This window comes from Oryctolagus cuniculus, chromosome 17 (genome assembly GCF_964237555.1).
Source record: "Oryctolagus cuniculus chromosome 17, mOryCun1.1, whole genome shotgun sequence".
NCBI classification, from domain to species: domain Eukaryota; kingdom Metazoa; phylum Chordata; class Mammalia; order Lagomorpha; family Leporidae; genus Oryctolagus; species Oryctolagus cuniculus.
In genome coordinates, this window is record NC_091448.1 from 38,678,374 (window position 1) to 38,701,871 (window position 23,498).

Here is a 23,498-nt window from a genome sequence, read left to right on the forward strand (position 1 = left end):
AAGGTCCAGGATGGCCTGGTTAGGCCTTGAGATGATCAGCGCCTGGGACCATGTCCGGAGCCCTAACCTTGGCACTCCAGCTCTGTGTTCCAACACGTCAGCTAGACTGGCTCTTACCTTTTAATTCCCGTCTGGGGCTCACATGGGCATAAGCCAGTGTCCACCACACCCGTCCTGAGTCACTGCCCCCATCCCAGGGTTGGATTTAGAGGATTAAATGAATCTCTGGAGGGACAAATCCCCTTATGAAATGTTCATTCTCTTTGCCATAGCTCCTGGAGCACTAGGAAAATCCCAAGTTATCTTGACTCTCTACTTCCTGCTGCAGTATCTCCCCTGTTCCCCATTTTCAAAGAGCATTCACGATTATTTAGCAGAAAGCAGTATTGTGAGCTCTGCTCTGTGACTTCTTGATCCTCTTCTTATAAATACCTGGGCAGAGCCAGCACCCTGGGGAGCCAGGGAGCAGAGAGGCCCGGAGCCCGCAGGCCAGCTCCACCTGCCCACGGGAAGATGAAGCTCTCCACGGCTGCCCTCTCCCTCCTCCTCCTTGCTGCTGTCCTTGGCACCCAGGCCTTCGTCTTGCACAGTGAGTCCAGCCAGCCTTCCCTGGTAGCCGAGTGGGTGGTAACTCAGGGTCTGGGAGGAAGCCTGTTGCCCTGCATTAAGTGTGTTGCCCCAGACCTGCCCATGGGACTTATCCAGAATCAGTCAGCCCTAGGGTATGGCCCTGCCTCTGTCTGTGGTCCCTGGGAAAAGCTGGACACAGATGATTGGTCCCATTTGGGACCATTTTGACCATGCTCAGAATTATCTGCTACCTTCTCTTAGCTGACATTTTAGTTAGATCATGAGATCTTAATCCTAAATTTGTGGAAGGAAGCGTAGAATTCTGTGATGTTAAAACTGTTCTACACACCCAGTATAAAACCACCTCTTGGGAGGAAATGGGAGCAGGCAGGCAAGGCACTCACCCAAAGACCCTGACCCATGTGTACCTATGGAAGTGTGATTTCTGGTGGTGGCTGAGTCTTAACACAGAGAGGTCAGTGGCACAGAAAAAAAGAACACACTGCTTACGTGGAAGTGAGATACATCATGTCACAGGCCACAGAAAAAGCCTTGGGATTTGGTCAGGAAGCAGAGCAGTGGGGAGGGGCACCTTGCACAGAGCCTTTACTGGGGCCTCCGAGGACAGGCAGAGCAAAGGAGCAGAGGTGGTTAGGATGGCTGATTTGAGCCCAGTGGGCTTTGGGGTCTTCGGATGATATCTCGCTACCTGGCCGATCTGAGCAGGGGAAATACAGGCTTGGTGTTGAGGGGAAGGTAAAGGGGGTGCTAGGGCACGAGGGCCCACGATTGGTTGATTTGAATCCTTTGTTCTGTCTAAGAATTGGCAAGCCCTGGCAGGGTCAGTCCCTTCTCGGTTGTCAAAGGTTTTAAGATGGCAAAACATCCTAAGATGCAGAAAATAAAACCATGATTGAAGCCATCACCTACCTGCTGTACTGTTGGACTGAATAAATACACATCCAGTACTTCCCACGAACCAGTCCTGTTCCAAGTGCCTTATTGATGCTCATACCTTGATCGCTTCTACCTGTAGGTAGGTAGCAGGTTGAACAAATATAAATTTGCCATTCTCCTAAGAGGAAAAAACAAACAGTTGGCCACCTGCAGTTTTCTGTAGTTTTGTAAATTATTGTTATTATTTTCATTTTAAAATTGAAAACACTAAGATAACTTGCTCAAAGATTACACAGCTAGTAAGTGGTGGAAATAGGATACGAGCTCGCTAGAAATGGAAAGACAAGCCATTTATGATCTTGCTTATTGTTGCAAGCCCACTCACATCATATCAAGCATGTCAAAACACAGCCAAATAGGGCCAGCATTGTGGCACAGCAGGTTAAGCTGTAGCTTTGGTGCCTATTCAAGTCCCAGCTGCTCCACCTGCTATCCAGCTTCATGCTATTACACCTTGGGAAAGCAACAAAAGGTGGCCCAAGTATTTGAGCCCTTACCACCCATGGGGGAGACCCGGATGGAGTTCCAGGCTCCTGACTTCAGCCTGGCCCAGTCCCAACTGTTGAGGCCATTTGGGGAGTGAACCAACTGATGCAAACTCTGCCCCACCCTCTCTCTCTCTGTAACTCTGCCTTTAAATAAATAAATAAAGCTTTAAAAAGGACCCAAGTGCCATATTAAATATAATTCATATGTAACTATTCAAGAAATGTAGTTGCATGCCTAATTAGTATAACACAGGTTCCTAATGCCTGACTAAACTTTTGAGGCTAGATGTGTTTTGGAATACAGAATTGTTTTGCTTGTAAAACAGTAATACTTATCTAGACATTGCCTAACATCTCTGATAGGGTTTGGAAAAAGTATATGCTAATCAAACTCAGCAGTTTTCTCCAGCAAACGCATGCAAATGTTTATAGGACGAGGAATAAGTAAAGACTGAGAACAGCCATTGTGCTGATGACCCTGTGTTGATGAAAAGCCTGTGTCTGGTCCTGCAGCTCCCAGGCACACGCCGAGATGCCCGTGGACTGCATCACATTCTGCAGACGCCCCATCAAGGCATCCATGTCAGATCTGCAGTTTGCTTCTGTCTCACAAACATGTGCCAAAGGTCCCTGGAAAAAATCTTGGCCCTTAGCAGGATAGAAGCGCATGGAGGCTGGTGTGGGACCCAGACAGACTCAGGGTTCCCAGTTCAGAGCCTCTTGGCCTCAGGATGGGGGTGAGGAATGGGGTGAGTACAGACCCTGAGACACTGCTGCCTCCAGCCATTTCTCTCCCCACCATGTCTCTCCCTTCCAGATACAGAGACGAGACAGCTCACCAGGGCGATGGACAGGCTTATTAATAGAAGACCCATCCAAGGTAAGTGACTGCAGCGGGTGGGTACAGATCTGTGCTCTGGCTTCCATCCACCCCAAGTACAGGATGGGGAGAGCAGGAGGGCCTGGGAGGAGCTGAGCCTCCAGGGAGGGTTAGGTTGGGCCATGGCACCTCTTCTCTAGGGTCTTCTCCACCCCCTCCCCGCTGTCCCTTCTCTAGCGTCTTCTCCACCCCCTCCCCGCTGTCCCGAGAGCCTCTCTGTTTAGGCCTGCATGTGTCTGCAGATGCCTCGTGTGTCTCCAAGCAATCTCTCTTTTTTATTTTATTATTTGACAGATACAGTTAGACAGTGAGAGAGAGACAGACAGAAAGGTCTTCCTTCCATTGGTTCACCCCACAAATGGCCACTACAGCCAGAACTACGCCAATTCAAAGCAAGGAGCCAAGTGCTTCTTCCCGGTCTCCCATGCGGGTGCAGGGCCCAAGCACTTGGGCCATCCTCCACTGCCTTCTCGGGCCACAGCAGAGAGCTGGACTGGAAGAGGAGCAACTGGGACTAGAACCCGGTGCCCATATGGATGCCGGTACTGCAGGCAGAGGATTAACCAAGTGAGCCACGGCACTGGCTCCCCATGCAATCTTTCTTTCTTCCAGGTGTAAACCCTATACAATCAATCATGCCTCAATCAAATCTGCTTCCTAGTGACTGCTGCTATGGCTACACCATACGACACTTCCAGTGTTCAGTTATGGAAGATTTCTTTGAGACCAACAGTCAGTGCTCCATGCCAGCTGTCATGTAAGTACCAAGCTCACTCACCAAGGGATGAGGGACAGGGAGACTGCAGGGTCCCTGGGGGGCACCTGATGCCTGGGTGTCCACACAAGGCCCGCCCTCGGCATCCTGCCAGGGAAGGGCAGCTGCTGTCCTTCCCAGGGACCTGCGGGGCCTCAGGGATGAGACGCTGCCAGCAGAAAGAAGAGGCCCCAGGGGAGAGAGTTGGGGGGAGCAGGCCGCCCATGGACCCTCGATGAGTCACAGGGGATCTCAGTGGCTGGGCAGGGTCTCAGAGAGAAGACTGGCCCGGAGCTGCCCTCAGCAGAGAGAGCAAGGAACAGGTTCAGTGGGGCCTTGAAGAGCAGAGAGGGTGGGGCTCCCACCCCCACACGCTGAACACACCCTAATTCTGTGATCTTTCTCCTCCTTTCCCCAGCTTCCTCACCAAGAGGGGACAAAAAGTGTGTGCTGACTCCAGTGATGAGAGAGTCCGGAAGTGTGTGTCAAGCCTGCAAAGGGACCTGCCGACCAGGAATCTAGGAATAGTGGCACTGGCTTGAGGAAAAGGGACATCGCCGCTACCTCCCCCACCTCCCGTGACTCCTGGCTGAACTGTTAAAACACAATGTTGGGGTCAGCGCTGTGGTGCAGTGGGTAAAGCCACTGCCTGCAGTGCCGGCATCCCATGGGGGTGCTGGTTCGAGTCCCGACTGTTCCACTTCCAATCCAGTGCTCTGCTATGGCCTGGGAAAGCAGGGGAAGATGGCCCAAGTCTTCACCCATGCAGGAGACCCAGGAGAAGCTCCTGGCTTCTGGCTTCAGAATGGTGCAGCTCCAGCCATTGTGGCCAAATAGGGAGTGAATCAGCGCATGGAAGACCTCTCTCTCTCTCTCTCTCTCTCTCTCTGCCTCTCCTTCTCTCTATGTGTAACTCTGACTTTCAAATTAATAAATTAATAAGTCTTTAAAAACAAAACAAAACAATGTTTATTCTTCTCTTCTGGCCTTAAAGCAACACATCTAATTTGAGCATAATCGACTTGAATTTTAAGAGGAAACAGAAACTGAAGGGATTACTAAACTTTTGGATGAGTGTCGTCTTCCAAGCAAGAGACATCATACTATCGTTTTTTAAAAAGCTAAAATCATGATTCATTCAAATGTAGATGGAAAATGTATCAGAGATGCATTTAACCCCTTAATATGGGAACCATTCAACTGATTCAGAAATCATTGGAGGAACAGTTGAAAGCGTTAATAGGGAATGATGTTCTGAAATAAGTTGGCAAGAAGGAGAACAGAGATGAGTGACCTGTATCAAGGGCAAGAAGCAAACTGTAAGCTTTGGGATTCTCTATCTAATGGTTGGAAATCATTTGCATCTGTGCTAGGGCAAAGTTTTCAAGTTTATGCACAACTCCATGAAGGCTAGGGCCTGGTCTCTACTAAGGCATCAATCAAAAGTCCACCCCAGGGGCTGGCACTGTGGCGCAGTAGGTTAATCCTCGGCCTGCGGCACCAGCATCCCATATGGGTGCCGGTTCTAGTCCTGGCTGCTCCACTTCCGATCCAGCTCTCTGCTATGGCCTGGGATAGCAGTAGAAGATGGCCCAAGTCCTTGGGCCCCTGTACCCGCATGGGAGACTGGGAAGAAGCTCCTGGCTCCTGGCTTCAGATCAGCTCAGCTCCGACCACTGCAGCCACCTGGGGAGTGAACCAGCAGATGGAAGACCTCTCTGTCTGCCTCTACCCCTCTGTAACTCTGCCTATCAAATAAATCAATAAATCTTAAAAAAAAAAAAAAAAAAGGCCACTCCCCTAGAGACTTGGGGAGCCTGGCACGGGCTTGTTAGATGACATCCCCTTGTGAAATGGAAAGGCACCCAGTCATCCTTTTGTCCATTTCTATGTTTTAGGTTTTTTTTTTCTTAATAGCTAGAAGTTCTGAAGAGATTTCTCCTCTAAAATTAAAAGATATTGAGACAACCATTTAAAGATATGGTTCACATCAATTTTACATACATCTCTGTTAAAGCAGATACATTTATATTTGCCATCCAACAGGAAAGATCTGGATTGAGATTCTGGCTCCTTGGTTTCAGTCTGGCCCAGCCTCAGTCATGGCAGGCATTTGGGGAATGAACCCGTGGACAGAAGCACTTGCTCGCTCTCTCTCTCTCTCTGCCTCTCAAATAATACATTTTTATACTGTTTTTAATTTATTTATTTTCATTTATTTGAAAGAATTAGAGAGAGATAGAGACATAGAGAGAAAGAGATCTTCCACCCACTGGTTCACTCCCAAATGGCCACAATGGCCAGAGCTGAGCTGATCCGAAGTCAGGAGCCAGGAGCTTCTTCCCGGTCTCCCACGTTGGTGCAGGGGCCCAAGGACTTGGGCCATCTTCCACTGCTTTCCTAGGGCATAGCAGAGAGCTGGATAGGAAGTGGAGCAGCCAGGACTCAAACCAGCATCCATATGGGATGCCAGCGCTGCCGGCCGGGGCTTTAACCCACTGCATCACAGCGCTGGCCCCTGTGTTTTTAGCAATTAAAAATTTATTATTGGCTGGCACTTTGGCGCAGTGAGTTAAAGCCGCCGCCGCCTGCAGTGCCAGCATTCCATATAGAGGCTCGTCCTAGTCCCGGGTGCTCTTCTTCCTATCCACCTCTCTGCTATGCCCTGGGAAAGCAGTGGAAGATGGCCCAAGTCCTTGAGCCCCTGCACCCGTGTGGGAGACCTGGAGGAGGCTCCTGGCTCCTGGCTTCAAATCAGCTCAGCTCCAGCCGTTGCAGTCATTTGGGGAGTGAACCAGCAGAATGGAAGACATCTCTCTCTCTCTCTCTGGCTCTACTTCTCCCTGTAACTCTGTCTTTCAAATACATAAAATAAATCTTTAAAAAAGAAAAAAACAGAGTGTGACAGATGCCATAGTCAGGTGAAGGGCAGATGCTAGAGGAGCACTCAGAGGGACACCTGGCTCAGCCTAGCAGGAAGAGAGCCAAGAAGCCACCCTGGCACAGGGGACTGGCAAGTGACATTGATGGGTTGATTTGCAGGAATTAATATAACGCAGAACAAATTATTTATCCACTAGGAATTAGTACTGGAGTCCTGAAAAAATATATTCACTCTGAAAGAAAAATCAATCAACACTAAATGCTTTATGGACTGTTGAGCTGAACATGCATTAGACAAGCATCACATTGGGAAATGGAGGAGCTGTGGGTGCAAGGAGCACTTCATTCTGAAGGGCCTTGTAGACCCAGAGGCTCTGGAGCTGACCAAAGCCTGTGAGAAGCCACTGGCAGATTCTGCATGAGGAATCTGATGGCCCAGCTCCCAGGTCAGAGCATCCCCTCGGGCGGTCATTCCTGATTCTGGACTTTTGGGGCACTTGAAGGTCCAGGATGGCCTGGTTAGGCCTTGAGATGATCAGCGCCTGGGACGATGTCCAGAGCCCTAACCTTGGCACTCCAGCTCTGAGTTCCAACACGTCAGCTAGACTGGCTCTTACCTTTTTTTTTATTTTGTTTTATTATTATTTTTTTTTTTGACAGGCAGAGTGGACAGTGAGAGAGAGACAGAGAGAAAGGTCTTCCTTTGCCGTTGGTTCACCCTCCAATGGCCGCCGCGGCCGGCGCGCTGCGGCCGGCGCAACGCGCTGATCCGATGGCAGGAGCCAGGAGCCAGGTGCTTTTCCTGGTCTCCCATGGGGTGCAGGGCCCAAGTACCTGGGCCATCCTCCACTGCACTCCCTGGCCACAGCAGAGGGCTGGCCGGGCACAGAGGGGCAACCGGGACAGAATCCGGTGCCCCGACCGAGACTAGAACCCGGTGTGCCGGCGCCGCAAGGCGGAGGATTAGCCTAGTGAGCCGCGGCGCCAGCCGTTACCTTTTAATTCCCGTCTGGGGCTCACATGGGCATAAGCCAGTGTCCACCACACCCGTCCTGAGTCACTGCCCCCATCCCAGGGTTGGATTTAGAGGATTAAATGAATCTCTGGAGGGACAAATCCCCTTATGAAATGTTCATTCTCTTTGCCATAGCTCCTGGAGCACTAGGAAAATCCCAAGTTATCTTGACTCTCTACTTCCTGCTGCAGTGTCTCCCCTGTTCCCCATTTTCAAAGAGCATTCACGATTATTTAGCAGAAAGCAGTATTGTGAGCTTTGCTCTGTGACTTCCTGATCCTCTTCTTATAAATACCTGGGCAGAGCCAGCACCCTGGGGAGCCAGGGAGCAGAGAGGCCCGGAGCCCGCAGGCCAGCTCCACCTGCCCACGGGAAGATGAAGCTCTCCACGGCTGCCCTCTCCCTCCTCCTCCTTGCTGCTGTCCTTGGCACCCAGGCCTTCGTCTTGCACAGTGAGTCCAGCCAGCCTTCCCTGGTAGCCGAGTGGGTGGTAACTCAGGGTCTGGGAGGAAGCCTGTTGCCCTGCATTAAGTGTGTTGCCCCAGACCTGCCCATGGGACTTATCCAGAATCAGTCAGCCCTAGGGTATGGCCCTGCCTCTGTCTGTGGTCCCTGGGAAAAGCTGGACACAGATGATTGGTCCCATTTGGGACCATTTTGACCATGCTCAGAATTATCTGCTACCTTCTCTTAGCTGACATTTTAGTTAGATCATGAGATCTTAATCCTAAATTTGTGGAAGGAAGCGTAGAATTCTGTGATGTTAAAACTGTTCTACACACCCAGTATAAAACCACCTCTTGGGAGGAAATGGGAGCAGGCAGGCAAGGCACTCACCCAAAGACCCTGACCCATGTGTACCTATGGAAGTGTGATTTCTGGTGGTGGCTGAGTCTTAACACAGAGAGGTCAGTGGCACAGAAAAAAAGAACACACTGCTTACGTGGAAGTGAGATACATCATGTCACAGGCCACAGAAAAAGCCTTGGGATTTGGTCAGGAAGCAGAGCAGTGGGGAGGGGCACCTTGCACAGAGCCTTTACTGGGGCCTCCGAGGACAGGCAGAGCAAAGGAGCAGAGGTGGTTAGGATGGCTGATTTGAGCCCAGTGGGCTTTGGGGTCTTCGGATGATATCTCGCTACCTGGCCGATCTGAGCAGGGGAAATACAGGCTTGGTGTTGAGGGGAAGGTAAAGGGGGTGCTAGGGCACGAGGGCCCACGATTGGTTGATTTGAATCCTTTGTTCTGTCTAAGAATTGGCAAGCCCTGGCAGGGTCAGTCCCTTCTCGGTTGTCAAAGGTTTTAAGATGGCAAAACATCCTAAGATGCAGAAAATAAAACCATGATTGAAGCCATCACCTACCTGCTGTACTGTTGGACTGAATAAATACACATCCAGTACTTCCCACGAACCAGTCCTGTTCCAAGTGCCTTATTGATGCTCATACCTTGATCGCTTCTACCTGTAGGTAGGTAGCAGGTTGAACAAATATAAATTTGCCATTCTCCTAAGAGGAAAAAACAAACAGTTGGCCACCTGCAGTTTTCTGTAGTTTTGTAAATTATTGTTATTATTTTCATTTTAAAATTGAAAACACTAAGATAACTTGCTCAAAGATTACACAGCTAGTAAGTGGTGGAAATAGGATACGAGCTCGCTAGAAATGGAAAGACAAGCCATTTATGATCTTGCTTATTGTTGCAAGCCCACTCACATCATATCAAGCATGTCAAAACACAGCCAAATAGGGCCAGCATTGTGGCACAGCAGGTTAAGCTGTAGCTTTGGTGCCTATTCAAGTCCCAGCTGCTCCACCTGCTATCCAGCTTCATGCTATTACACCTTGGGAAAGCAACAAAAGGTGGCCCAAGTATTTGAGCCCTTACCACCCATGGGGGAGACCCGGATGGAGTTCCAGGCTCCTGACTTCAGCCTGGCCCAGTCCCAACTGTTGAGGCCATTTGGGGAGTGAACCAACTGATGCAAACTCTGCCCCACCCTCTCTCTCTCTGTAACTCTGCCTTTAAATAAATAAATAAAGCTTTAAAAAGGACCCAAGTGCCATATTAAATATAATTCATATGTAACTATTCAAGAAATGTAGTTGCATGCCTAATTAGTATAACACAGGTTCCTAATGCCTGACTAAACTTTTGAGGCTAGATGTGTTTTGGAATACAGAATTGTTTTGCTTGTAAAACAGTAATACTTATCTAGACATTGCCTAACATCTCTGATAGGGTTTGGAAAAAGTATATGCTAATCAAACTCAGCAGTTTTCTCCAGCAAACGCATGCAAATGTTTATAGGACGAGGAATAAGTAAAGACTGAGAACAGCCATTGTGCTGATGACCCTGTGTTGATGAAAAGCCTGTGTCTGGTCCTGCAGCTCCCAGGCACACGCCGAGATGCCCGTGGACTGCATCACATTCTGCAGACGCCCCATCAAGGCATCCATGTCAGATCTGCAGTTTGCTTCTGTCTCACAAACATGTGCCAAAGGTCCCTGGAAAAAATCTTGGCCCTTAGCAGGATAGAAGCGCATGGAGGCTGGTGTGGGACCCAGACAGACTCAGGGTTCCCAGTTCAGAGCCTCTTGGCCTCAGGATGGGGGTGAGGAATGGGGTGAGTACAGACCCTGAGACACTGCTGCCTCCAGCCATTTCTCTCCCCACCATGTCTCTCCCTTCCAGATACAGAGACGAGACAGCTCACCAGGGCGATGGACAGGCTTATTAATAGAAGACCCATCCAAGGTAAGTGACTGCAGCGGGTGGGTACAGATCTGTGCTCTGGCTTCCATCCACCCCAAGTACAGGATGGGGAGAGCAGGAGGGCCTGGGAGGAGCTGAGCCTCCAGGGAGGGTTAGGTTGGGCCATGGCACCTCTTCTCTAGGGTCTTCTCCACCCCCTCCCCGCTGTCCCTTCTCTAGCGTCTTCTCCACCCTCTCCCCGCTGTCCCGAGAGCCTCTCTGTTTAGGCCTGCATGTGTCTGCAGATGCCTCGTGTGTCTCCAAGCAATCTCTTTTTTTATTTTATTTTATTATTTGACAGATACAGTTAGACAGTGAGAGAGAGACAGACAGAAAGGTCTTCCTTCCATTGGTTCACCCCACAAATGGCCACTACAGCCAGAACTACGCCAATTCAAAGCAAGGAGCCAAGTGCTTCTTCCCGGTCTCCCATGCGGGTGCAGGGCCCAAGCACTTGGGCCATCCTCCACTGCCTTCTCGGGCCACAGCAGAGAGCTGGACTGGAAGAGGAGCAACTGGGACTAGAACCCGGTGCCCATATGGGATGCTGGCGCTGCAGGCAGAGGATTAACCAAGTGAGCCACGGCACTGGCTCCCCATGCAATCTTTCTTTCTTCCAGGTGTAAACCCTATACAATCAATCATGCCTCTATCTTCAAATGTGCGTCCTAGTGACTGCTGCTATGGCTACACCACACGACCCCTCCAGTGTTCAGTTATGGAAGATTTCTTTGAGACCAACAGTCAGTGCTCCATGCCAGCTGTCATGTAAGTACCAAGCTCACTCACCAAGGGATGAGGGACAGGGAGACTGCAGGGTCCCTGGGGGGCACCTGATGCCTGGGTGTCCACACAAGGCCCGCCCTCAGCATCCTGCCAGGAAGGGGCAGCTGCTGTCCTTCCCAGGGACCTGCGGGGCCTCAGGGATGAGACGCTGCCAGCAGAAAGGAGGGGCCCCAGGGGAGAGAGTCGGGGGGAGCAGGCCGCCCATGGACCCTCGATGAGTCACGGGGGATCTCAGTGGCTGGGCAGGGTCTCAGAGAGAGGACTGGCCCTGAGCTGCCCTCAGCAGAGAGAGCAAGGAACAGGTTGTTTGAGTGGGGTCCTGAGGAGCAGGGAGGGTGCGGCTCCCACCCCCACATGCTGAACACACCCTAATTCTGTGATCTTTCTCCTCCTTTCCCCAGCTTCATCACTAAATGTGGAAAACTGATCTGTGCCAACCCCAGAAATAATGAAGTTGAAGAATGCATGGAAACCCTGAAGACCCAGGGAACCAGATTAGGCCCCAGGGCAGCAGCAGGGTTGCTTTACTAAGAAGAGATCCATGTTTCCAGCCACCCCAGCTCCAGCTCTCTTGCCACAAACTGCCTTTGGGTTTTGTGGCCCAGACTGATTATTTTTAAATATATTGCTCTGTTCTTGTTATGAAAGTAATGCATTTAATAGAGTATTCAATTTCACTTTGCTTTAATTTTAAGAGGAATAAACTGAAATAAAACTGAAAGAGTAGCTGAAACTCAAAGAGATTAAACACAAGTTCATGTTATGTCTCATCTGTTCTACTCAAGTCATCAGAAAAGTTTCTTTTCCTCTATCGTTTGCTCAAATCACACTGTTTTTCACTTGCTTAATATCTGATTAGTTGACCTAGTATTTGAGAATCTTGGGTAGATTTTTGTTTTCCCACATTTCCTTTTCAATTTGTTTTCCTACTAGCCAAAGGAGAAAAAGTGGTCTTCATTTCTTATCAACCTATGATTGCCCCTGCAAATTCATGCTGTTTGTTTCATGGCAACTACAGCTTGGAAATTTTTCAATGACCTTCAAATTGCTATTCCAATCTAGAAATCTTTCTGGATCTGCACAACAGACAGCCCCATTAGGTTTCTTCCCATCAGATGGATGAGTAGTGCATTCCCTCCTGACCCGTAGCCCACAACTTTCTCTTCCTTAAATTCGTTTTTCACCTTGCTGGAATATACCCTTGAACTTCCTCCCAAGGTACAGATGACAAAAGAGCTCCCCCCTTGACCCCTGGGAGCCAGGGCAGGCACATCCTGCTGAGGCTTGGCCAACTTGATTCTTTATTGCAGAGTTTGGAGCCTGGTGCAAGTGTTGCAAAAAAGCAGAACTACAGTGGTTGTGAGGAAGGAGCAGCACCCGCTTCCTGTGCCTGGGGTCAGAGGGCAGCTCTGCTAGTTGCAGTGACTGGCATAGGTGGCAGCATTGCATCAGCTGGCTTGTGACATGATGTTGGCTGTGGCAATGGCTCTGGTCTCTCTAGCCTTCTATGCATTTTCCAAGCCTTCCTGAGAATGCTGTGCCACACAAAATCTTTGCAATTTTTTGCATAAATGCACCAAAATCTGTTTCTACCACTTTGAACAAAGAACACCAGTGGATACAAATGATGAGCTTGCAGGGACTCCACAGGAATAAAATATTCTATCTTCAAATTTGAGTAGTAGCTCAGCTGAATATGAAAGTCCACATTCAAAATCATTTTCTCAGAATGCTGCAGACATTTCTCACTCATCTTCCAGCTTTTCGTACAAGGCCAGTGTCCCACAGCTACTGATTTCTCATACCTTCGGAACAAAGCAAGCAGGCCAGCAAGCATTTTTAGGCATCTTTTTCGTGGCATCTTTTTGCATTGACAGTTTACCAAAGCTTCTCTAAATGTGTCTTTTGTCATTATCCCTGTTGGGCCCCTCAATTAGTCATTTCTGGGGGAGACAGAAGCAGGGAAAGACAGAGATGAGAGTACCTAGCTGCTGGGTCCCATCCCTAGTGTCTGCAACTGCTGGAGCTGGCCAGGCCAAAGCTGCAAGCCAGGAGTTCAATCCAGGTCTCCCATGTGGGTAGCAGAGGCCTAATTACTTGAGCCACCACCTGCTGCCTCCCAGGGGCCCCATTAGCAGGAAGCTGGAATCTGGAGCTGAGACTCAAACCTAGGCACTCCAACATGGGAGGGAGGCATCTTAATAGCAGGTCAAATGCCCACCCTTCAGTTTGCTTTTGTATCTAAAGACTCGAGCCTTATTCTAATTCAAGAAAGTTTTCTTCCGTCCATTGGAATTACTGGAAAGTCATGGACTTTTCGCATGTATCCTGCACAAGTCTCAACCTTTCTCTCCTGCTTTATACTCTTTATTCTGCGTGATGGAAAATCACTCTGACCTATCTGCATATCCCTTCCATGTCAAGAATTCTCTGATCTCAGATCACTGTTTTTGTAGTCAGTTATTATTGTTTTGCAACATTTTAAGGGTTTATTCCTTATTGTTTTCCCCCTGCTATTTCCCTTGGAGTGTCTCTGGTTCCTTTTCTCCCTCCCGTGCTATTTGTAATTCTCAGATGCCTGGTTATGATTGATTCTCTATTAACATCAGTAATCCAGGGGCTAGGTTTTCAGGAGAAGGGGTGAATTTTCTCCATGGGTCTATGGGTATGTATTCACAGCCCTGCACCCGGAATGGAAGCCTGACTTTAGATGTGGGAGTAGAAGTGTGGGCAGGAGTTGAGTGGGGACAAGGGGAAAGCACAGGTTTATACAATGTAAACACGCACTCCATGGGATTGTTAGACAGGTGCTCCTAGGCCCTTGCTTAGAGGTGTTCTTCTAGAAACTGTGGTGAACACACAGGCAGGCCAGCTGTGAGATCGGCTGGCACCGGGAAAGTGCCTTAGGTATCCCACTCTTTCAGAGATGCTGTTCTTCTCTCTATGACTCCAGGACACCTTCCAGCTTAGCAAGTCCTTGGCTGGAGCAGGCATTTAGCCTAGCAGCTAAGAGCCACTTAAGATGACCACCCCTCTTAGCAGAGCACCGGAGTTCAATACCTGGCTCTGGTTCCTGAATACAGCTTCCTGCCACTGCAGACTCTGGGAGGCAGCAGGTGCTAGGTCAAGTAGCTGGGTCCCTGCTACCCATGGGAGGGAACTGGACTGAGTTCCCAGCTTCTGGCATTGGCCAAGCCCAGTGCCAACCATTGGGAGATTTGAGAAGTGAACCAGCAGATGGGAGCTCAATCTTTTCTCTGTCTCACTGCATCTCAAATGATTTTTAATTCCTCTATTCCTGGGGTCAGCATTGTGGCACAGCGCACTCATTAAGCTGCCATTTACAATGCTGGCTTTCCATGTAGGAGCACCTGCTCAAGTCCCAACTGCTGTTTTCCATCCAGCTCCCTGTTAATGACCGGGGAAAGCAGCAGAAGATGGTGCATGTACTCCAGTCCCTACCACACATGTGGGAGACCCAAATGGAGTTCCAGACTCCTGGCTTTGGGCCTGGCCCAGTCCCAGCCATTGTCACCATTTGGGGAGTGAACCAGTGGACTGAATATCTGTTTCTCTCTCTGCTTTTCAAATAAATAAAATAAAAATTTTTTTAAAGTCCCCAGTTTCTTGTTTTAAATTCAGCTTCTAGCCGGCGCCGCGGCTCACTAGGCTAATCCTCCGCCTAGCGGCGCCGGCACACCGGGTTCTAGTCCCGGTCGGGGCGCCAGATTCTGTCCCGGTTGCCCCTCTTCCAGGCCAGCCCTCTGCTGTGGCCAGGGAGTGCAGTGGAGGATGGCCCAGGTGCTTGGGCCCTGCACCCCATGGGAGACCAGGAAAAGCACCTGGCTCCTGGCTCCTGCCATCGGATCAGCGCAGTGCGCCGGCCACAGCGGCCATTGGAGGGTGAACCAACGGCAAAGGAAGACCTTTCTCTCTGTCTCCCTCTCTCACTGTCCACTCTGCCTGTCAAAAAAAAATAAAAAATAATAATAATAAAAAAAATAAAAAAAATAAAAAAAAATTCAGCTTCTGATTATAGGAGCCTTGGCTCTAGTTGGGGGGAAGGGTAGAGAAGAAATGGGTAGGCTTTCAGTGAGGTTGTCACCTCCATTTCTGGGGATGAATCAGGGGAAGGGGTTTCGTGACCTTGACCAGAACTTACCCGGGCACTGCCCAGTTCCTGCTCTGGCCCGCTTACCCTCAGGAGACTCCCCCAGTGGATGCTCTTCCTTATGTAGAGAACTGTGCTTGTAGCTTTACCCTGAGCCCTGGCAAGCCCATGGCTTCTCCTTCCTACATTCATGGGCACTGCCCTCAGGGTTACTCAGGGCTCTGAAAAACTTCTCTTTGTCCATGACCTTCTCCTTCACCTATATGAGGATATACTTTTTTTTTTTTTTTTTTTTTTGACAGGCAGAGTGGACAGTGAGAGAGAGAGCGACAGAGAGAAAGGTCTTCCTTTGCCGTTGGTTCACCCTCCAATGGCCGCCACGGCTGGCGCGCTGCGGCCGGTGCACCGCACTAATCCGATGGCAGGAGCCAGGTACTTATCCTGGTCTCCCACGGGGTGCAGGGCCCAAGCACTTGGGTCATCCTCCACTGCACTCCCTGGCCACAGCAGAGAGCTGGCCTGGAAGAGGGGCAACTAGGAAAGAACCCGGCGCCCCGACCAGGACTAGAACCCGGTGTGCCGGCGCCGCAAGGTAGAGGATTAGCCTAGTGAGCCGCGGCGCCGGCAGAGGATACACTTTTTTTTCAGCCTTCTTGTGATTTACCATCAAGTAGACCAATGTCTTTTCTTTAAAAATAAAAACACAAGATTTATTTATTTGAAAGGCAGAGTTACAGGGAGGCAGAAGCAGTGAAAGAGGTCTTCCATCTGCTGGTTCACTTCCCAGTTGGCTGCAATGACCAGAGCTGGGCTGATCCGAAGCCAGGAACTAGAAGCTTCTTCCAGGTCTCCCAAACAGTTGCAGGGACCCAAGGACTTGAGCCATCTTCTACTGCTTTCCCAGGTCATCGCAGAGGGCTGGATTGGAAGTGGAGCAGCCGGGTCTCAAACCAGCACCTATATGGGATGCTGGTACTGCAGGCAGCAGCTTTACCTGCTATGCTACAGTGCCAGCCCCCAGTGTCCTTTTCATACAACAGAAATGTCTTACCTTAGGGTGAGCAGCTGTCATCTTTGCTGGCCCCTTACTGCTACCATGAACTTACTTGTATTTTTCTGTTTTAAAGAGCTCAGGGTTCTGGCCTGTGTTTTAAGCCACATGTGATCTTTCCTGTTACTCTCATTTCTTTCTTGAATGCTGTTGAATTCAGAAGCTTTGATTGAAACCAGCTCATGGAGGCCTACATGAATGGGAGGCGGCGACCCAGCAACTTCTGGAATCTCCCTGGAGATTTCATTTCGGAGCCTTCAGGAAAATAACAAAGGATGACGACTGTGCCAGACTAAGGGGAATGTAGGTGGCTTCACTGGCGTCTGTGACAGTGAGGTTGTTCATACAGAATAAGGAAATGGGGAACACAAACAGCACCCAGTAGTGGGGGTGCCAGAGACCCAGGTGTTGCCTTGACACTGTGTTGGGCCATACAATGACAGCACAACAGAAACGAGGCGGAAAAACCAAGGCTTCCTCCCTAGACAGCCTTCTGGTTACTCCCAGAGGCCTCTGAGGCTGTAGAGGAGCAAAGGCGTGTTATGCTACGTCCGGGTTAATTACACCATACAGGCCTCAGCTGCACCCCTCAATAAGCAGCACCCTTGCTTTGTGTGGTGCTCTCCGTCAGAAACACCTTCCTCCCAACGCTGCCCAGCAAAACTCAACCCAACCTCAAGGGTTCAAACTGGGTGCTACTCGAAGACCTCCCCTCATCATCCCAGCCAGAAAGACCCCTTCTCCTTTCTCTGGATTCCCCAAAGAGATCCATATATGGTCACTCAAGCAGATTACTGTTGCCTGCCTACTTCCTGTTACGCATCGTGCTGCCATCAGGAGGCCCATGAGAACAAGACAGAGTTTGCTGCTCCAATTCCTAGAGAAGACTGAAAATGAATAAGACATAACACCTGGGTGCACAAGTCATATCTACTCCATCACTAAATCTCCAAATTATTATGCAACATCAGAGTGAACAGATGAGGCTATTTATAAAGGAGCCAGCCTAGGACTCAATCCTTGGCCCTCCACAGCTGGACTGCTTAAGGGCTAAAGAGACCACAGATGGAAGCCCAGCAGATAGAGAGCTCAGGTGTAGACGAGGGTTTCTGAAGCTTCAGCCTGCATGAGCATCACCGGGAGGACTTGTCAAAACAGACACTAGGTCCCACCCTGGAAACCTGGCTCAGTGGACTAGGGTAGGCTGAAAAACCAGCATATGACACGGTGGCAAGGAAGTGATGTGGTCACCAAATCTCGTCCCTTTTCTTCCTGGGCACAAGGAGCATGTATATTTTCCATCTTTCTTCAATAGGCTGGAGCCAGGTGACTCCGTGTTGGTCAAGGAATGTAGCTGAGAGTAATTCACACCATTTCCAGAACAGATCTATAAAAAAACCTCCCAGTCTTGGCCAGTGTTGTGGCACAGCTGCCACTTGGGACAACTGCATCCCACATCAGGGGGTTGGTTCGAGTCCATCTACTCTGCTTCCCATCAGCTCCCTGCTACTGCACCCAAGAAGGCAGCTGATGATGGCCCAAGTGCTTAGGTTCCTGCCACCCATATGGGAGACCCAGATGGAGTTCCAGGTTTCTAGCTGAGGCCTAGCCCAGCTGTTGTGGGCATTTGGGGAGTGAACTAAAAAATAGAAGATCTCTTTTTCTGTCACTCTGCCTTTCAAATAGATAAATAAGTCTTAAATTTCTTTTTCCTCAATCTTCTGCCTCCACCCTCTGGTAGCAAGCTTGGAAGCCTTGTGCTAAAAGTGGAGGTGCCCCAAGAAGAAAGCTGTGGTTCCTGAGTGGGTGCATGGAAGAGCCCTCCCCCCAACACACACACATCTCCATCCATGGCTGAGCCACAGGGGGCTGTGACACATGCAAGGAATAAGCCTGTGCTGAATTAATCCCCTGAGCTTTAGGAGGTGTTAATTATAGCAGTTAGCATGCACAGCAGACTGATGTAGGTAGGAAGTCAACAATTGCTGGGAAGATAAAGGGATTTCCTGCAAAGCTCCCGGCTCCGGCTGCTTGGCTAGTCCCCACGAAAACAGTGTTCTCCCTTCCCAAAAACAGCTCATTTCCTGAGACTGTTGCCATGTGAGCTGAGCAGTTTCAACAGCATTGTTAGAAAGATGACCCACAGAAAGTGCCTTTCTTTCATGGCTATTTCCATGAGAATTCAGCCACTTCGCCAGAGAGCCGCATCCTTAGCCCTGGCTCCATTTATGTCTTTAAGACACGCATGTCTGAATCTCTTGCTGTATGCCAGGCTCTGTGTTGGGTGGGAGAAAGAGAACATAAACATGCCCTGCCCTCAGGAGCCAGGTGAGCAGAGGTGAGACAGCGCCACAGCCAGCAGAATGGGGGACAGCAAGGCCAAGGCCGCTGTGGAACTCGCCATGTGGACAGGGGCGAGTGGCTGGCCCTCTCTGAGCCACAGCCACCGCCCAGCCAACAGCCAGCTTAGACCAAGGTAGAACAGCCAATGCCTAGCGAGATGAATCCCAGAAGCCACACATCAGTCGCTGCCCTGCTTCCCGTGTGCCTCAGCATGCCCCGGCCAGCACCCGTCAGTGACACCTGCTAGCCAGCTCTGAACGAGGCATTGCCAAGGTTCCCCATAAGCTCCTCCGTGACAAAAATCGGAAGGCAGGGGAAGGCCCCAAGCTGTCCACTCCCTGAGCTCCGGAAGGGCCAACGCTACAGGCTTCCCGGGAACCCGAGCTGGCCAGGACTTTCTTGGGGAGCTTAGCTGGGGCTGCCATGTTCCTTCACAGCGTAGTGGTTAAGAGTACAGACTTGGGAGCCAGACTGCCCGAGTTTCAAATCCAGATCCTACATGGATACGACAACAAATCAACTGTCGACGTGTGGGCTTTGCTTCTCAACCTGTTTCCTCCACTGCAGTTATCAAGGCCACACGGGCTGATGATATCAGTGAAGCACTTGGGACGGCGGCTGACCTGCCTCACGGCCACTGCCCAAAACACAAGCAAGGGGAACACCTGGCCCACAGTCCAGAATCGCCCACGAGATCATTTAGTCTGGCTCTGCCAAGGCGGCTGCAGGCAGGATTCAAAATTCAATTCATCTCCAGCAGGCTCATTTTCAAGTTGAGAATTTAGTATGGCCCGTGATGATGTTATAAATAACCACGTGGCCCTTGGCAGAAGAAAGGATCCCCAGCCCTGAATAAGTGAATCATAGCACTTCTCTTCTCCCCCCACCCCACCAACCCCCCGCAGGGTGTGGTGATGCGGTGGGGATGAGGCTGGGAGTTGTGGGTTCTGCTTAAGAGTTAAAGTGATGGGGCCAGTGCTGTGGTAGCGGGTAAAGCTGCCACCTGCAGTGCTGACATCCCATATGGGCAGAAGTCCCGGCTGCTCCACTTCCAATCCAGCTCTCTGCTATGGCCTGGAAAAGCAGGGGAAGATGGCCCAAGCCTTTGGCCCTACACCCACATGAGAGACCCGGAAGAAGCTCCTGGCTTCAGGTCAACTCATTTCTGGCCATTGCAGCCATTTGGGGAGTGAACCAGTGGATGGAAGAGAGCCCACTCTCTTTCTATGCCTCTGCCTTTCTGAAACTTTCAAATAAATAAATAACTCTTAAGTGAAGATTTCCTGGCCCTGAGTGACGAGAGCTGATGCAGGGTTCTCCAGAGCTCATCCCCTCACCCACAAGGCTCCCCAGTCTCTGGAGCAGCAGACCCTGAACTTCCACACCCCGCATGGCCTTGCTGAGGTCCACAGTGGGTTTGGGTAAGAACACAGCCCAGCCATCACCTCTCTTGCTAGGTCTGAGCCCGCGTCGCCCAGCCTCCCACACATGTGCTCTGCCAACAACAAAGGGGTTAAACCGACTGGGTGGCAATTTCCTCCCGGAAGCCTTGGCTCTCTGTGCTTCCTTCATGCCACAAGCATGCAGGATATGAAATTGCTGAGGTCTCCACTGCCTTCCTACTTCCCTTCAAAATCTTAGTTCCTTTATTTAAAAAAAATTCATTTGGCTTTTGTCTCAGTGATCTTTTCTCCACACATCCTCACCCCAGGAGCCTGAGAAGCCCCCAGCAGGCCAGCTCTCCTGCAGCAGCCCCTACAGGATGAAGGTCTCCGTGGCTGCCATCCCCCTCCTCCTCCTCTTCATCACCCCCATCGCCCTAGGATCCCGGGCTGAACTCTCCCCACGTGAGTGCAATGTCCTATCTCCTTCCAACCCAGTGCCCACGGGGAACAAGTGGGAGTTGGATAGCTGAGAGATAAGGAGGAGGGGCTCCAAGGCGGGGGTGGGGGAGTCTGGCTTCTTAACTGGGTTTTGTCCATTGCACTCTCCGCAGAACCAGGGCCGCTTCCCTGGTGGGATCATAGGATGGGGCCAGGCAGTCTCCCACTGCCTCCATTCCTTTCTTTGCTGTTAAGGAAAAGGGTGGCTTGCTCCTTGGTGGGCTCCAACCCCCAAAGAGGTGGGGGAGCAGTGCTTGCGGAGCCCAGAGCCATCGTCTCCCTAATGGGAGTGCAGCGTTGCCCAGGACCCCGCCCCAGGCCCCCTCCTTCCAGCCGATTTCCAAGGATAAGCTGCCTTTCCAGGCAACCAAGACCACTCCTCTCCCCAAAAAAGCATAGCAAGTGTTGCAATAACAGTAGTCTAAAGTGAATGGGGATCTGATCCATCTCTGGAGCGGATCAGAGCCCTGGGTGGGTCTCGGGAGCTAGGGACCCCTTGTTCCATCTTTGGATAGCAAGGATAGTTCTAGCACCATGCTGGATGACAGAACCAGCCTCTCCCTTTCCAGCCAAGGTCTGGCCACCCTTAGTGACCTCATGGCCATCACGACGCACACCCAAGCTTCTGTCCAGCTTGGTCACATAGCGTTCACTAACCTGCTGTCTCCGCTCAGCAGCCACAGCCTGTGCCTGTGTGTGCGGGGCCCTTGGCTGAGACGCCTTTCCTGCTCCCTCTGCCATCGAGGCTCGGGAGAGTCCACTGCCACTCTCTTGTACCTCCTGAAAGAGCCATGGAATTTCATAGTCAGGAAACAGCTGGAAAATCACCGAATCCATTGATTTTTAAAACATTTTAGATCATGGCATCTTTGAGCAAAATCTTCCATGGAGGCTCAATATGTAAAACAGAAAGAAGGGCTAAGTCAGGTGCAATCCCCAGGGCACGGCTCTCAGATGCAGCAGGAGCTCTGGGACAGACCCTGATGTCCCAGGGAGCTTGGTGTCGAAACCACCGACCCAGTCCCAAGCCCTCATTTATAGAGGAGAACAGAGAGGGCCAGTAAGAAAGTGAAATGGTCACTGTTCCAAGAAGTCAAAGGCGAGGTTGCCTTAGAACGTGGGTACCTGACTTCGTGGCCATTCCCCAGGGGGCTGGGGGTGGGCAACCCTCCCTCCCTGTAGGCTGCTGTGGGTTCCACAGGGACACGGGCTGGGGAGGAGACTGGGAGGGGCTGGATGTGCATCCTCAAGTGGCAGGCCCCCCCACCATGTCTATTGGATTTCTTCCAAATACTCCTCCTGTTTGGAACATCTTTCCCGGTAAGGCACGCAGTCTGCTTGAGCTGGGGCCAGTCAGTACCCTCCTTCTCTGGGAGTCGCCCCAGCCCCGTTCCCCCCACACCCCAGGATGGTGCCCATCCCCTGGGAGCAGCTCTGGATTGCTGCTGTTTGCTCCTGGAGTTGAAAGTCCCCAGCCAGCATTTCCAGTGGCTGGTTGCTACTGAAGGACTACCACGGACAGGGAAAAGGGAGGGCTGTGTTTCTCCAAGCCCTCTCTCCAGGCTCTGGGGGCCAACTCCCAATGCCTTCCCCCTCTGTAGCACTCTTAGGTTGCAGAAGCAGCCAGCAATCATGCCTTCCAGCAGTCACCCCACATCAGTGTCCCCCATACTTGCTCCGCAGGAGGCCCCTACCACCCCGCCGAGTGCTGCTTCTCCTACATCACCCGCATTGTCCCCCGTCAGCGGATTATAGATTACTATGAGACCAGCAGCGAGTGCTCCAAGCCCGGAATTGTGTAGGTGGCATCCACACAGCACGCTGGGGTGGGGTGGGGGTGGGGGCAGGGGGTGGGAGCATCAGGGTCTGAGGGGGTGGCAGGAAGGATGTGGACTGGGACCCCCAGGCACCTCCCTCCCCACAACAGGGAGAGGCAGCTGAGGGGCAACCTGGGAGCTTTCTGGCTGGGGCCTGCGGGGAGAATGTGGAAGCCCCCCTGGCTGGGGAAGTGTCACAGGAAGGGAGCAGAAGGCCCTTCGGGCTGGGAGATCTGGAGACTAGGCAAATCCAGGGACCCTGGGGGGAACAGCATGTCTCAGAGAGGTGCCTGGCCCTGAGCTGCCTCTAACAAAGGCAGGAGAAGCAGCCAGATGAGGTGATGTGTCTGGGAGGGAGGAGGACGAGTTGGGCCCCCGACATGTCAGCCTTGTCTCTCTCCTTCCACAGCTTCATCACCAAAAAGGGCTACTCAATCTGCGCCAACCCCCGGGATGACTGGGTCCAGGACTACATCAGGGACCTGGAGAAGTGAGTGATCCAGATAGGTGGCAAAGGCACAGCTCAGAGACCCAAGGAGAGGAGGCCAGGGCCCCTCTGTACCCCCAGCCTTTGGCCTCAGCCACCCCCGGGAGTTTCCCTGCCTTGAATTAAAGACCATTTATGCCCTTCTCTGCTTTGTTCATCTCTGTGAATTTCCCCATTGGTAGTGGACTGAGAGTGGCAGTGAGCCCAGCCTGGGAGGGTGTGGCACCCTCAGCGTCAGGCCTTGCTCTGCAGTTCTGCCAGAGCCTAGGGCAAAAAACAAGTCTGGCCTGTGATGGGGGCATTGGGAAGCTGAGCCAAAAACGGGAAAGAAAGTCAACACAAGGCCACTAACTCAGCAACAGCGCTGGTCCCATTTTCTTAGTGCTGAAGACCTTCCCATCACTCTGCTAAGCGATCTTTGAGCATTATCTTGTTTAAGCTGCACAGCAAGAGCCAAAGCTAAGAACTGCCATGCGACTTTACAGGGAATCTTCATAAAGGCTCTGCATAGCACTCAAGCCCCATAGTCCTTTGTTCTGTGATTCCACCAAGGCCTTTCTTCACTGCTAAGATAGGAATGCCTCATGGACACATTTTATCGCATCCTTCCCCTCCATTTACACACACCAGACTGGACTCCATTGTCTGCTCCTACCACATGTTGAGGAAAAGATGGATGGATGGATGGATGGATGGATGGATGGATGGATGATTGGGT

The 23,498-nt window shown here is 51.1% G+C and overlaps 4 protein-coding genes across 5 annotated transcripts in view; 3 read left to right on the top strand and 1 right to left on the bottom strand.

Moving 5' to 3' along the window:
- CCL4 (chemokine (C-C motif) ligand 4) overlaps positions 1-9,055 on the bottom strand; it is a 76,573-nt gene extending 67,518 nt beyond the window's left edge. For both annotated transcript variants that reach the window (XM_008271095.4, XM_070059922.1), the window contains exons 1-2: positions 8,911-9,055; positions 1,501-1,645 (exon numbers count right to left, since the gene is read on the bottom strand). The gene's annotated coding sequence lies outside the window, so the exon portion shown is untranslated. The remainder of the gene's footprint in view (positions 1-1,500; positions 1,646-8,910) is intronic.
- LOC138843226 (C-C motif chemokine 23-like) lies at positions 245-4,628 on the top strand. The gene is made up of 4 exons (XM_070061052.1): positions 245-589; positions 2,833-2,895; positions 3,508-3,652; positions 4,068-4,628. Exons 1-4 carry the CDS (start codon positions 514-516, stop codon positions 4,189-4,191), a joined length of 408 nt encoding a protein of 135 aa, XP_069917153.1. The 5' UTR covers positions 245-513; the 3' UTR covers positions 4,192-4,628.
- Positions 7,613-11,836, top strand: LOC103351523 (C-C motif chemokine 15). The gene is made up of 4 exons (XM_008271140.4): positions 7,613-7,999; positions 10,243-10,305; positions 10,923-11,070; positions 11,490-11,836. Exons 1-4 carry the CDS (start codon positions 7,924-7,926, stop codon positions 11,617-11,619), a joined length of 417 nt encoding a protein of 138 aa, XP_008269362.3. The 5' UTR covers positions 7,613-7,923; the 3' UTR covers positions 11,620-11,836.
- An 8,308-nt stretch (positions 11,837-20,144) lies between these two features.
- CCL14 (C-C motif chemokine ligand 14) lies at positions 20,145-22,924 on the top strand. The gene is made up of 3 exons (XM_002719245.5): positions 20,145-20,440; positions 22,160-22,274; positions 22,703-22,924. The coding sequence occupies exons 1-3, from the start codon at positions 20,356-20,358 to the stop codon at positions 22,785-22,787; spliced, it is 285 nt and encodes a 94-aa protein (XP_002719291.3). The 5' UTR covers positions 20,145-20,355; the 3' UTR covers positions 22,788-22,924.
- Positions 22,925-23,498: the final 574 nt, after the last annotated feature.

What these genes read in the sequence shown, in the direction of transcription:
- LOC138843226 (XM_070061052.1), top strand. Translation starts at nt 514, where the DNA reads ATGAAGCTCTCCACGGCTGCCCTCTCCCTCCTCCTCCTTGCTGCTGTC. An exon ending in CCAGGCCTTCGTCTTGCACA is followed by an intron (nt 590 to 2,832) that starts GTGAGTCCAGCC and finishes TCTCCCTTCCAG; the next exon opens with ATACAGAGACGAGACAGCTC. An exon ending in TAATAGAAGACCCATCCAAG is followed by an intron (nt 2,896 to 3,507) that starts GTAAGTGACTGC and finishes TCTTTCTTCCAG; the next exon opens with GTGTAAACCCTATACAATCA.
- LOC103351523 (XM_008271140.4), top strand. Translation starts at nt 7,924, where the DNA reads ATGAAGCTCTCCACGGCTGCCCTCTCCCTCCTCCTCCTTGCTGCTGTC. An exon ending in TAATAGAAGACCCATCCAAG is followed by an intron (nt 10,306 to 10,922) that starts GTAAGTGACTGC and finishes TCTTTCTTCCAG; the next exon opens with GTGTAAACCCTATACAATCA. An exon ending in TGCTCCATGCCAGCTGTCAT is followed by an intron (nt 11,071 to 11,489) that starts GTAAGTACCAAG and finishes TCCTTTCCCCAG; the next exon opens with CTTCATCACTAAATGTGGAA.
- CCL14 (XM_002719245.5), top strand. Translation starts at nt 20,356, where the DNA reads ATGAAGGTCTCCGTGGCTGCCATCCCCCTCCTCCTCCTCTTCATCACC. An exon ending in CCGGGCTGAACTCTCCCCAC is followed by an intron (nt 20,441 to 22,159) that starts GTGAGTGCAATG and finishes CTTGCTCCGCAG; the next exon opens with GAGGCCCCTACCACCCCGCC. An exon ending in TGCTCCAAGCCCGGAATTGT is followed by an intron (nt 22,275 to 22,702) that starts GTAGGTGGCATC and finishes CTCCTTCCACAG; the next exon opens with CTTCATCACCAAAAAGGGCT.